Source organism: Pongo abelii, chromosome 4 (genome assembly GCF_028885655.2).
Source record: "Pongo abelii isolate AG06213 chromosome 4, NHGRI_mPonAbe1-v2.0_pri, whole genome shotgun sequence".
Classification (NCBI taxonomy): domain Eukaryota; kingdom Metazoa; phylum Chordata; class Mammalia; order Primates; family Hominidae; genus Pongo; species Pongo abelii.
In genome coordinates, this window is record NC_071989.2 from 96,562,001 (window position 1) to 96,577,097 (window position 15,097).

The 15,097-nt window shown below is 34.2% G+C and overlaps 1 protein-coding gene across 31 annotated transcripts in view; it reads right to left on the bottom strand.

The window, feature by feature from the left end:
- The window catches only part of MEF2C (myocyte enhancer factor 2C), a 166,263-nt gene that overhangs the window by 97,656 nt on the left and 53,510 nt on the right, over positions 1-15,097 (bottom strand). For 16 of the 31 annotated variants that reach the window (XM_054555222.2, XM_054555216.2, XM_063723971.1 and 13 more), the window contains 1 exon segment: positions 4,297-4,492. In XM_054555222.2, coding sequence (XP_054411197.1) covers positions 4,297-4,350 — 54 coding nt within the window. In that variant the 5' untranslated portion in view covers positions 4,351-4,492. 31 annotated transcript variants of the gene reach the window in all.

Here is a 15,097-nt window from a genome sequence, read left to right on the forward strand (position 1 = left end):
TTTCTCTCATTTCTCTACAGTCGTACACCAGGCTTAAGTCTCACTGGTCTTCCTTCAGCTCCTCAGTCAAGCTCTTTCCTCTCTTAAGGAACTTTGCAAATACTGCTTCTGGAATGCTGTCACCTGCCTAACTCTGAATCATCTTTTAGCTCATCTTTTAGCACTTCCTCAGGCCTTTCTCCAACCCTGATGTAAATAAAGTACCTCCTATTATTCTTTCATAGCACATATAAGTGAAATTTTTGTTATATATTTTTATATTTCATGTCTGTTTAATTCAATCAGGGGTCCATAAACTGTAGCCTACAAGTGAAATCCAAACGCCCTGTTTTTGTCAGTAAAGCTTTATTGGAGCACACCCACACAGGTTCATTTACATATTGCATACGGCTTTCAGACTACTAGGGCAGAGCTGAGTAGTTCAGACAAAAACTATACGGCTCACCAGGCTAAAAATATTTGCTATGTGGTCCTTTACAGGAAAGGTCGCTGACCCCCTAAAGCAGAAGATAAGCTGGATGAGATTCTTGTTCACCATTGAATACTTAGTGTTAGGTACACTGCAGTCTAGTAATATTTGTTGATTTCACAGATAAATGAATTATTCAGCCATAAAATGGGACTGATTAATAAAAATTAATTGTAATTATATATATATATAGTTCTTGGTACATAATTGGTAACTACTTTTATTAGGTTGTCTGAAAACTTCTGTAAGATAAATTAACAATTCATAATGTTATTTTTACATAGTTGCTTAAGAAATCCATGTTGTCTAGGCCTGAAACTAAGAAAGAGTTTTTGTAAACTTGGAAATGCCAAAAAATTTTTTTAAACAAAAAAGGCTGTCAATTTTTATTCTCACCTAAACTATTTTATGTATTGATGTTTCTGAATTTGAGCTGTCAGTTTTTATTCTCACCTAAACTATTCTATGTATTGATGTTTCTGAATTTGAGCTGTTCCCTACTTCCATTATGAAAGACAGCTAAAGTAAAAGTAAAATTCAATTTAAACAGCCATTCTATTTCACAACAGTTTTATTTCTTAATGATATACAACTTATCACATCAGTGCTGTAATATTTCATTTCACACTTGAAGTCGGTATTTCTTTTTCTGGAAAAAACATACCTTGTTCTGTGTATAGCTAAATAAACAAGTGCAATGGCAGAGCAGTCTTTGACAACTTTTAAGAAAAGATGACAGTGAACCATTGCGTGAGGTTCTACTGGACAGTCTACAGTGGGACAGCTTCAAAGAGGGCAAAGCAGCTAACATTTTTCTTTGCAACATGTGAATACACAGTTGAAAGAAAGCCCAGGTTATGGGTGCCTCTACACAGTATGATATGCTGTTTCGGATTTGCTGGTTTTGTTTATTAGAAGTGACCTACATAATTTAGGCTCTTTCCCAAATGACTCTTACAACTGCTCTCACAGTAGGTGAGAGGTGCACGAGACAAGCATTTATATGTAAGATGTTTGAAATTGTCAATAGCCTCTAAAATAATCACTGAAATATATATTAAAACATGGTGGATTTCAATTTTACTAATTCTGTTTAAAAGTATTGAACTTACAGGCCTACCGTATCTAAAGACTGGAGAAAAGAATAAATATACCCTAAATTCTAAAGAATAAAATCAAGAAATCTGTCTTCAGAATTTAAAAAAATGATAAGTCAAACTAAGCTGAATTTAAATAAGTTTTCTTCTTCTAAAGTTATTATGACTTCTAACATGGATGAGGGTAACAGCCACTGTAGCTGCAACTATATATAAATAAAGAAAAGATATTCAATTATTAGCTCAAAAGTACGATATTAAAATTCTTTTTTTTTTTTTTGAGACAGGGTCTCACTCTGTTGCCCAGGTTGAAGTGTAGTAGTAACATGATCGTGGCTCACTGCAGTTTTGACATCTCGGGTCCTAGTGATCCCCAAGTGGTTGGGAACACAGGTGCGTGCCACTACCACACCCAGTTAATTTTTTTTTTAACTTTTTAAAATAAGAGATTGCATCTCCCTATGTTGCCCAGGCTGGTCTTGAACTCCTGGGCTCCAGTGATCTGCCTCTCAAAGTGTTGGGATTACAGGCATGAAATATCACTCCCGGCTTTAAAATTCTTGTATCCCTAGAAATCCTGTCATTTGTTACAACATGAGTGAAACTAACTGGAGGACATTATGTTAAGTGAAATAAGCCAGGCACAGAAGGACACATTTTGCATGTTCTCACTCGTGTAGGAGCTAAACTTTTTTTTTTTAATTGAACTCACTGAGATAGAGAGTAGACTGATGGTTACTATAGGCTGGGAAGGGTAGCTGGGCATGGAGTGGGGAGGGGATAAAGTGAGGATGTTTAATGGGTACAAAAATAGGTAAAATGAATAAGATCTAGAATTTGGTAGTACATAGGGTGACTACAGTTAACAAGAATTTATCATATATTTGAAAGTAATTAAAAGAGTAGAATTGGAATGTTCCTAATACAAAGAAATGATAAATGCTTGAGGTAGGTATACCTCAATTACCCTGATTTTGATCACTACACATTGTATACCTGTATCAAAACATCACATGTATCCCATATTATATATAACTATTATGTACCCATAATAATTAAAAATAGAAATTAAAAAATCTTGTATCCCTGTTTTTTCTAATAAAGCATAATAAAAGCTCATGAATTCAACCTGCAAAAATTTTCTTCTAACTTTGCAAGCAAAAGAAGATATAATGAATATCATAAACCTAAAAATTATCTGGTATTGGTAATAAAGTGCAAATGCTAACTCATATGTTTTTGACTATACTCAAAATAGGTTCTGGTCCAAATAACAAGGTCCAAACAGTGTTACATGACATTCAATATTTCAGTCTTAATTTCAATTTCAAGCTATAGGCCAATTAAAAAATAGCGGTTTTCTATTGACACAATTATTGCTTTTTGGCTTGATCCACAGCAAGAAACGATGTGCATGAAAACACTAAAGGAATCACCATAAATCTTAGTATTAGTCACCCTCTAGCTAAACATGCAGCCAAAAATAGTTCAAGTTGTGTGTACCTGAAAATATATAATAATTTAGAGGAATATAAACTTGAAAATCTAAGTTTCTCTACTTTTTAATGGCATACTGACTTTTATGCAAGAAATAATTAATTCCTATTTATTATAATTTACACATGAAACAACATTACATTTAAAAAAATGAATCAATCAGTTCTAGTCCTATTTGCATGTCCAAGAAGACAAAACAGGACAATAGAGGACATGAGTGTATCTACATTTGTGGGGAAATTACAGTCTGGTGGTTGTCCCCAGGGCTACTGTGTAGCCTTCTTCGGTGTAACTGAAAAATAGGCAAAACACTCTTCTCTTCCACAGTCCAGAAACGTCTTCTCTGCAGGTTCCATGATCCATATGAGATGGTTGGGACCCAGCAGTACTATAATTTCTCCCAGGACCATTATTTGATATTTAACATTATACAAACTACCCAGCTGTCCTTACATAGCCTAACTAAATCCACTCTCCCCAAGTGTGAAGAAAAATAGAGTCAAATTGCAGGCATTCATGATATACAAGTCTTTAATGCTGAATTGAATATTTGAATGTGTAAAGTCTTCACAATAGATTAATTGTATCACACAGACACTATCATTGGCATTCTAGAAAAAAATTATAACACCATCTGCCTCTCTGTTTATCAAATTCAGATTTAACATGGTATGAATTAACTGATAGTGCTTGCCTATATGTTTTAAGTTATTAATATCTTGTGTGGGTGTTTTCTTTGTTGTTGTTGTCAGCACAATGTTAAAATGTTTGGATGTGTTTCAAAATCTCATTTATTATGAATAAAATGAAAGCCATTCTTATACAGGATATTTATCCTATATTATAAACCTTTAAGTGAATGACCACAAAAGGTCTAGTTCCCATGAATATAAGAATATCTTTGTTTGATGATGCGTGCAATGTAGCAATGTTATGCTGATTAACTCTTAATTATCAAGCTATTCATGTCACACAACTACACTTCCCATTTCAAATTCGTGTTGAAGTAAAAAGTGAATAATCACAAATGTGTAAACTATGTTTCTGACAGATAAAGTGATTTTTTTCTCCTTTATATATAAGAGACTATCAGCACTTTAACTGGCCACATTTAATTAACCCAAACTTCTCTTAATAGATGTTTACAGATTCAAGATATTTTCTGTACCCTTAACATATGTGGAGAAAATGTAATTAATAAATAATGATACAAAATAAGTTTACTCCACTCACCTGTCTGTTACGTTCATCCATAATCCTCGTAATCTGAATCTTTTTTCTCCCCATAGTCCCCGTTTTTCTTCTCTCTCTCGTCCCTGAAATTATGTATTTTTTCCTTCCTTTTCTTTCTCTTTCCTGTTTCCTCCAAACAAATCTCCTTCTTCAGCACTTGCACAGCTCAGTTCCCAAATTCCTGCATTCGTTCCTGCTGAACAAAAAAGAAAAATTAAATACCACTCTAACAGCAAGTCAGTTTCATAAGAACTATCATATTCTAATTTTATCAAGGAAATAAACTATATGGAGCTAAAGCAATAAAATGAATAAAAATAACTTTTTTGTTAAAAGTATATGGTATATCACAGACAGGAGCAGATCAAGTAGGAATGTTTTATTTTTTAACAATTAAAATGATCTCATAAGTAATTTAACAAGTCATTTAAATGATGCAAACTATGCTTTTTTAAAGACTAACACTTGAAATGCATTTTTTTTGTAAAAAGTTTCCTAATCTTTTTAATGAAATTAGGTGACAATTTCACCCTTCTGTTATGAAAAATTACCCAAATCAGAGAGTTAATGAACCTTTATATACCTGTGTATGCTAAGTAGGGCAGCTAATTCATTTCTGAAGGGAAAACAATCTCCTGTTTTGACAGCAGAGGTGATAACGTCCCTCGTTATGCAAATAGGATGGACAATTATGAAAGCGCTATATGATATATGTAAATGTCAACTAATTTAAATCTAAATCCTTTAATCTTACTTTAAAAAAATTATTGCTGTGAGAACACCGTAAAAATAATATGGAATATTTAATCTTAGATTACAGGCATCTATCAGCAGTGAGATCTTTTCTTTTTGAAAGCCCTTAAACTACATCTTAGATAAAAAGAATCAAAAAAGATAAGCATTGATAGAAAATAAATGGTACAAAATTAAGATTATTCTTCAATTTATAACCATATTTTTTTATAACAAGCCATCCTTCCTTTAAATTTAAATATTTAGAAACAGACATATCATGTCTTTGTGGAGTAAGATACAAAATTGCAGAAGCTTCATATTACATACTGGAGATCTCTGGGTCATGAATTAAAATTAGAGAAATGATCATCAATAACATGAGATAAGCCCAAGAAACCCAGAATATTAAAAGTATATACTTTACTTGGTTTTAAATTACATCTGAAAATATTTGAACACAACAGAAGTTAATTGCTCTGAAATGTGAAAGTTAACAAGAAAGCATTCCACAATGGTTTCTTCAGGCAACAGCTCCAATTATTCTACTTCGTTTTAGGTCAATGAATGCAACAACTTTACACACTGCTCAGAATTTCCCTGTTTATTTTAGCTGGTGTCTGACAACGGACCTGATAAATTCCCACATGTATTATGTAATGCTAAGCCAATGTCCTGGCTATTTAATAGATTGTTTGGCTCCAATTCAAAGTTCTTGGAACAGGAAGGCTGTTACACATTCGGTCTGACCATGAGCTGTCTTCTGATTTCTTTAATTTAATTTCTAAATTCTTTATCACCTTGGGTATTTTTTTTTTTAGTTTTTGGTGATTATTTAATTGCAGAAGCTATTATGATATAATTAGTTCTGGTGGATTAAGTGCTGCTTAAATACTAAGACTATCCATTCTCTTTTGCCCCACGCCTCTCTACTAAACTGCAGCTCAGTTCTGCCTCTCAGAATATGTATGTTGAATAACATTGTGACCACACAGTGCTCATCAAAAACTATTGCTCCAGCTGTAATTTTAAATGTTGGAGGTGGTTCAAAATTTTAAAGAGTTATATAAATAACACGCGTTTGACAAATACACATAAAAATAGTTATAACATATTGAAATCACATGAAAATATGAAAAACCCACAAAACATAATTGCATCATATATTTGATGTTGCTAGACACTGTCCGTCTAACTATTTCTAGAAAAAGTCTTAAATGTCACTCAATGGGGCAACTTTCCTGTGTTTCCTATAGTCTTACCTTAGAAGCAAGCAGCATGTTAGAATGGTATTTCCCATGCATGTTTAAGACCCCAAAGATACAAACAAGCTCTCTCTATCACAGAAAGCCAATCCATGAATCCACAGCAAATGCATATAGGACAATTTCCTTTCCTTTCATTTAGCTGAGGCCGGTGGCACTATCGGCTTACAGGACTATGCCTGCCTAAGCGCTTATTCACTTCAAGGTGGAAGGTCAGGGTGAGCAGATTAGAGTGTGGTGATAAGGCAGAAGAGACAAGAACATCTACAGATCCTGATTTCAAAATACAAATAACTAAACAAGCAGCAAAACATCCTTGGAGAAAAGTCTCAGAAAGACAGAGCTCCTGACCAACCAAACTTAGGAGAGTTCCTCCATATCATCACTCCATATTTCACAACTTTGAATGAGACCATTTTTAAAAAGAGCAGAGCAAGGACTTAAAAAAAATTTTCTTAAAACATGCTGGAAAAAAATTTTGCCAAAGAGAATGTGTGTATGTATCTATGTATATATAAATGGTTGATAAAAATGCCATTGAATATATTTTCTTTTTTGAAATATGCAAAGCAATGTAGAGAGGAGCAAGTTTAAATTTCAATAGAACTAAACTTTTGTTTTCTGTATAAATAAATATTTCTTGAGGTATTGCCTTCAGAACATTTCTAAAATGCAAAATTTAGTATGAAGTACACGTGCAGAGTCATATGTGGTGATGATGACACTAAGTAACTGGTCATGAAGTAAAGTCTGTCATGAAACGTGGTTTAGAACATTTGATTATGGGTCACCACATTTCAAGGCTGTCAGTAAAAATTTAAAGAATTAGGAAGGTCAACAATAGCTCACGCATTGTTTTCTTAGCACAACATTTTCTCTAACCTAATTTTTATGCAAAAACTATATTATAAGGTCAGTTTCAAGTATCAATTTGTAGGAAGCCTAGAGAGGTGAAGAAAGAGATTATTTAACTTTAGTAATCTGTAGAACTGTTTTGTGTGTATATGAAAAAGGAATATAATAGCTAGCCTACATGTAGTAAAATTTCAAGTTATGCTGAGAACTTTCATGATGTACAATCAACCATAAGCTTAAAATAATTCCAACAGCCTTGTCGCGACTTTTTTTCCACAGGAAAGAAGCATTCTTAGAAAATGACAGTGCTACATATAAATAATCACTAATTTAAAAAAAAAAAAGAAGAAGAAATGCTCTACTATAGTTACACTCTATAGAGTTACAGTCTTCTGCATTTTTTTTTTCTAAAGAAAAAATGCCAACCCAGATAAAAGAAAACTAAAATGAGGCTGCTTACTAAAAAGGGGAACTTCATTTATGGCAGGCTTCTGTTCATTTTGAGTTTGGCATAAGCAGGCAGATGAAGCACTTTGCCTTCGCAAAGTGGTTTGAGACCCAAGTCGAGAAGAATTTCTTCTGGACAGATGCTAAAGATCATTCTCCCACTGGGCTATCTCATTTACAAACAAGTTCCCTTGAGTGACACATACCTCCCCTCCTCTATTTCCCTCCTCCCTCCCTCACTCTTTCTTGCCCTCTTCCTCCCTCCTTCCCTCCTACAAATCTCTCCCAGTAGCACAGAAGAATTTTGACAGAATGGCAGGAAACACGCACACAGACTGGTCAGGGAAGGATATGATGTCAGCAACCACGAACAATAAAAGGTGTAAAGGTGCTTCCTTCCCTAAACTGTTCCAGAAGTGTAAAATGGGAACCAAAACTCTCCACTTCCTTCTCTGAGCAGAACCGTCTGAGTGTGCTGTGCTGCACACCCCACACACAGAGGCCTTGGAGAGGTTCAGATAAGGGACAATGAGGACAATTCAGACCTGGGGCGTGATTTTTAATTTCCATCTTTAAAACACCTGAGAAAAATTCATGTCAGCTCTAGGTTAGTGTTTTATTATGATTGCTTTAAGAAATGAAAATAAGAAAACAAACACATTGACTTCATTGAAATAGCACATATATCTCAATTATTGTTTACCAGGCCTTACAAAAGTCATCGTACACAGTTAATGCAGTCATATAATTGGAATTTACCCTTTGAGGCAAATGAAAAATTATATGCAAGCAAAGAACCAAAATAGATACATTAAAATTTTTGGTTAAAAAAAGAATTATGAAAACCGGCAAAAAAAAAATCAATGCATGCTGGTAAAATATGCTAATCATTTGTTTGCTCCCACACTAAAAAAAAAAAGATATACTGAGGGGGAAAAGATTCTTATGGTTATTGAGGCTCTCAAGGTTCTTTGAAAAAATTCAAACTAGGAACCAAAGTAAATAACACAAACTCTGCATCTATAGTGAAACTATTTATCTCCTCACTATTAGGTTCTTTCTAACATGGAAATGGCATTCTACATAAGGTTTCTGTAGGAAGAAAACCACATATCAAGTGTATCTGAGTCATCATCAGATTTCAATCATCTTCCCACAACACTTTGATTTAGAAGTTAAACATAACCTTCAGTTACGTGTTTTGATCTTAGAGTGAAACTGCCATGCCACATTAAAAGATGTGGGAAGAAATTAATTCTCTTCTGCTAAACTTATCTTTGCAAAGCATGAATTTTGCTGCAATAAGTACAATGCAGTCACTTAAATAAAAACAGCCTATGAATAATGGTAAAACATTGAAATATGTGATGTCAATTTTCAAAAAAAAATTCTGGTTTTCTTTGATTCATATTAGCAGATCTTTTTGATTGACTTACATTTTCACTAACACTAGCATCCTCAAATAATGTTTTGTAAAAACTCAAAGCTGAAAACTGAGCACACTCTATCACACAACACTAAATAATACTGTTAAATAAATACAAGCTGGATACATCGTAAGGGGCAAAAATGAACATAAGCCCAGTTGCTGCAAGGCTGGTATTGCTAAATCAAATAATTAAATGATTCATTATCTTTTAAGTGGAAAACTTTGCTCAATATGTTACATCTAGTTACATTTAGGTTTCTATTTCGTGATTTGTTTGAAAAAATGTATGAAGCATGCAATTATGTTTTGGTTAAAAGGAACAGGCAGAACTTTTACTTTTTTTCCATTAAGAGCTATTCTGAACTTCAAAAGGTATAATCAGATTACTACTCCTATTGATGCTCGACTGCATGATGTCTTGAGTTGAGGAGTATTTCTTTGGCCTTGAAAGTTGCTCCGTTTCTCTCTAAGCTTACCATGTATTTTATAAATGTACCATTACCTTAGCTATGAGTGCAATCTGAGTTTATTTCCAAATCACATACCCAAGACTCATTCTTCTAAGGGTAATAAAAGAACAGCTATTCTTTTCCACTCGATAAATACCATCATGCCATTTGCCAATTTATTTTCCTAATTTATTCCAATTTAGTATCAGTATGAATTTCGAACCATCTTCAAGTCTCAGTAACATAGTACCACATACACAAATAATGTTGACCATCTTTTCTAGTGCCTCACATCTGCCATGCTCCTTCCTGCCACTAGGCCTTTGTGTACTATGCAATTCTTTCTGCCTGGATGTTCCTCCTTTCCTTTTGTACCTCCTTAACTTCTCCTCCCTTCTGTCTCAGCTTCAGTTTCACCTCCTCAGGAAGTACTCCACGCCCTCCTGATGACATCGAATTTCCCTCTCATAAGATCTAAGCACTGAGTCCTTCTCCTTTGTGGCACTTGCAACAATTGAAACTGTATGTTTGCTTGTCTTCCTCAACATCTGTTATATTTGTTTGTTTCATCGTTTTATCCACAATATATACCCTAGTGTCAAACATATAGAAAGAGCTAATGACTATTAGTTGACAATCAGTTAAGATGTGTATCTCTCAACCGATGTATTTTCTTTTCTTCAGCTTCTACTTTTAATGACTACTACTAAAAATATTTTACTATTTTTGCTTATATAGAAGCAAATTGATAACCTCACTTAATACTTCGTCACATTTATATAGCATCTCCTATGTGGAATTAGAATAATTTGTACTGAGAATTAGAAGTTAAATGGATTTTGGGGTCAAAAAGAACAGGGTTAGAATTCTAGCTTGGCACTTGGACACTGTGTGACTCCAGACTGATTATTTAATCCCTTGGAACTGTTGTTTCCTTGCCCTACCCATAACTGGGAAAAAAATTTTCATTTGTAGGATGGTTATGATCATAACATGTGGTATTATACGTGAATCCTGGGTACACAGTAGTACTGGGAATACGGCCTACTGCTCGTATGATTGCTTCCATTTGAAGGCATAAAGTAAAAGTCCTATCATATAGTAATGCTATCAAGTGAATAGTGTAGTCCTTACATTTACCATGAAGATCTCACTTTCCGAAGCTAATGATTAGCAATTCTAAACAGATAATGCCTCATTTATCCTGTAACAATAATCACCAAATGAAGAATAAATTTACAGTGTTAAAAAAATTAAGAAGTTTCTCTTACGTATCAGCTACGGAAGAGCTTCAGGCTGCAAAAGTGGAAATAACTAGGGAAATATATCAATTTTCCCAATGACCACGGCTGCTGAAAACTCCACATTAATGCTTCTAGTCCTACTTTAATATCTTTCCCCAAGGACAAAAAGAGATGAAATGTATGTCAGAAATATAATAAGGCTAAAAAGGAACTCGTTTTCAAAACCCCTGCAATTAATTTAATAAGTGGGCCTAACCTGCCATTATCCCTGACATAAATCATTTTATTTACACAGTTCCAGAATTTAGGAGACACATACCTTTATACAGTTGTATTGCATTATAAACAATTTAATAACTGTGAGGGAAGCACAGTCTCCCTGTCATAGTTATCCATGGTCTATTTTGTCTTGGACACTTTTTTCACACTGCAGCTAAAACAGCATTCTCTATTCCCATGCCAAAATAAACTCCAAATGGTCTAAATATGTGAAGAACCTTGTGCTATCCAACCCTACCACAGCTTTTAGTCTTTCCACATCATATTAGGTAATTAATTCAGGGTTCTATCATGTCTTTGCTTTTCTAATTTTTCACAACAGTGCAGCCACCATGTTTTCTTTCAAAGGCCTCTGAGTGATGTGGTAGGGCTCACCACAAAGGTAAAGCCTGCACTGTCTTATGACAAAGCAAGAGCTACAATTTAACATCACAGATTGTGTTCTGTTTCCCAGCTCTAACCTCTCAGTAAGCACATGCAGCTGGATTTTTGTTGCTGTTATTGAACAAAGCAAGTTAAGCACTCTACAACATCAACCTCAGTGAAACAAAATAGTCTGTAAAGCAAGCTAGGCTAGAAGTCGGAGATGTTGCTATTATACATTTTCATGTTATTATGATAAAAACATCTAAATTCCCAGGCATCTCATGATCCTGTTAGAAAAAAAATTATGTTCATTATATTCTTCATCTTTAATATATCATATTTCATGATTAAAATGGAAATACTCTAAAAATATTTTTCTCATATGCCTATAAGTGTTGAACACATATTTCAGTCTTACTGATACATTTGTGCATGTGTGCACATGTGTGCACAGCACATGGAAAAACACATTTTAGTCTGTCGAAATGTGTGAATAAAACAATAAGAGTACAGTTTAAGACACCTGAGTTGTCTTGAGTATTATCACCAGTAAATAATCACAATATAATTATGATTGTGGTGTGAATGCCTAAAAGGACGTTCTCAGTAAAAGCTTTATTTTACTCTGCATTCAAATATTATGTTAAATGATTGAAAATTATGTCCTTGAAAATACTTTGCTTCTTTCATTATTTCTTTTCCAATTTACTTAACATTTAAAGATGACCTTGAAATGGGAAGAAATACCATTGTCCCCCTGCCAATGTTTTTGTTGTACATTAAAGAGAAAATGCTAGATAAATCATCTGTTATTTAAGTGGAATGTCATTTATTTTTATCTCTAAACCTTACACATTTAGAAGGTTTACACAGAAACTTTACATGCTAAAATATGTGATGTTCAAAAAGCTCTCAAAATATATATGATATTGCTATTATATGCTATTTGAGAGATATTACTATCTCTCAAAATATATATGATATTGCTATTATATGTGGCTCAACATGGAACTCAGTGATTCATCAATTTTTCTATTTCTCTTCATCTCTTTTACAGTATCCTAATCAACCTAATTAAGGCTTTGTTCATCTGAAACCTCTGATGACAATTTGTTTAACTCTATCCCACTGTGGTCTTCTTATAAGGAGAATTAAATCTGATCTTCTGACAGCAATCATTAAATGATCCCAACTGGCCCCAATTAAACCACATGGCTCATGGGCTTCCATACAGTCAAGTGCCAAGTTCTCTGTTTCATTCACACATTGTTCTTTACCTTGGTTTATTTTCTTAAAGCCAGTTAAGCATGTGTCTTATCAAGTAGAACTAAATTTCCTTATGTACATTAGCTCCAGACACAGTGTGTCAATTGACTGCACACCGAAGTACCACATAGGACTTCTGAAGCCATTCTATATAGCTGCAGAGGTACTATCGAAAAAGAATCTTTACATTTATTTACTCATCCTGAAATTGACCCACATGTACATTCTCGAAATAATACACGTGTTTAAACAGTTCTAGATAACATAAATCAATAATAACTTTTATTTGGCTTGCTTATAATGATCTTTTAATAGAAATTCTCTGCATTTAGAAGTTGGGCTTAATATTCTATTTTTTTTTAGCATTTGAAATTATCTCTTTACCTCCCTCTAAAAAAGCAGTACCAAAGTAAGACTTCTGAAGTTAACCTTTCTTACCCTTAATTTCTGCTCTAATTTTTTCACATGTGCTCAATTGTAAGTTCTGTAATGATGTTCCCAGGCCTTCCTACAAGCGCAGGTAGCCTCAGGATTTAGAGCTCATTGATTGTGTGCTACTCCAGGGAAATGACTGATTAAAAACAGCCTCATGAGGAGGAGTAGCTCCTGTTCACATCTGGCTCATCTGATTCTAAAGTCTAATACCTGTATGAAAATTTGATCCATAGATTTAGATTTTGAACAACTGCAGCAGTTTACCTAGAATATTTTGATGTCAAAGCAGAAACAGTTAAATTAATCCCACTATGACTGGTGTCTGACACAGGTTCTGAAGGCTATAATCAATTACCCTACTTTCTTGTGAATATAAACAAATACACTGTATTTTTATATCTATTCTAATTATGGCTATCACTGATCATCTGCTGGTATTTGATGCAGGCTATCTGTCACAGTTCTCAGAGCAGATGGATTAGAACATATCTGTACATCCTAATCATACATTAAAAACTGTTAGAGAATTGAAATACATGCTATGCATCTTATGGGACATTAGCCTTGATGGGACATGTAATTGTTCTTATGACTCGACCAACAGATGTAACTGCAAAGAAAAACGAAAATACAATGGAATTTTTAACATAGTGATATATTTGGTAATGCCAGGAAAAACATTATGTGCATTTTCTTTATGATAATTAAATATATACCTGATCATCTATTCACTTAATAACGGTATCCCTCTCAAAAGAGGAAAATTCAAAATATTTGTTACAAAATGCTGATGATGTAGAAAAGACTTACCAGCCTTACAACTGACTGACTTTTAAAAATGTGTAATAAATGTACTAAAATTTTAGCAAAGCAGAACAGACACGGGATGTTGAATTATGAAATATTTCTCATGTATTATAGTAATCTCCAATAAGATTTGATGTTAATTTTAGAGCATGCTTCTGCTAAAAAGGGCAAACCCTGCAACAGATTTAGTACAAAGAAGCTGAAAATATCCTGTGGAAAAAAAAATCTGTAGAGAAATCAGCCAGCCCAAATCCTGCCATTACTCAGCACTGTAGTGACGTGCGGATGTTTGTAGTGGTTTGAGGAGCCAGCAGGGGTGGAAACTCTACGTACTCGACTCCAACATGATTGCAATTGAACCTCATCAAAGTAAGAGCTCGTAATTTGTCACAGAAAACAGCCAATTAACATATGTTAGAAAAAGGCTTCATAAAGATAATATATGATTAAAGACCCAGTGCAGCTGCTGAAAATCAAAACTATGCATTTAAAAAAGAAATCTCAGCCTGAGCTTCCGTATGGTTAAACTGATAATGGCTACTATGATTTTTTTTAAGTAGAAAAATATAATTATAGTGCTTCTTATAAGTTTGGGGTTATGGCAAGGGAGAGCTGGGTACTGTGGCACTATTTACTATGCCTTACTTAGTTCTATAAATAGTTGAAGCCCTTGCCAAAACTCTGTAGTTACTTTGTTATAGTGCTATTTTAAAACACAGACCTTCATTGTGAGCTAAATGGCCTTCAGGATGCACTTTGTAGTTATAGCATTCCTCTCAAAACTATATCCTCCCTTTATCTGTGCAAAACTCCAGAACAAGAGACCTCTCCATGACTGCCCTGGCTCACTGTAAAACATGCTGGGGCTGTGTAACACACTGTTCAAATACTTCAGAACTTCTCTCAGGGTGGTGGGCAGGAAGGGTGACAGTTAAATGTCAGAAGTGAGATTAAGGCACACACATGGAGTTTAGGTCCTCTAACAGGATGCGGTCCACACTACCTGCCACAGCTTTGGAGCAGACCAATTACATGTAACATACTTGGTGTATTCTGATTGTAGATTTCAGGTTGGACTACATGGGAATCAAACCCTGGCTAAATCACTGTAATGGGGTATACCATGAGTCAAAATCATGATGCTTAGTATCACAGATATCAATGACAAAATTCAATCATTAGTCACAGAGACATGAAGTTGTCAAGCATGATGCTACGTGCCAGGGA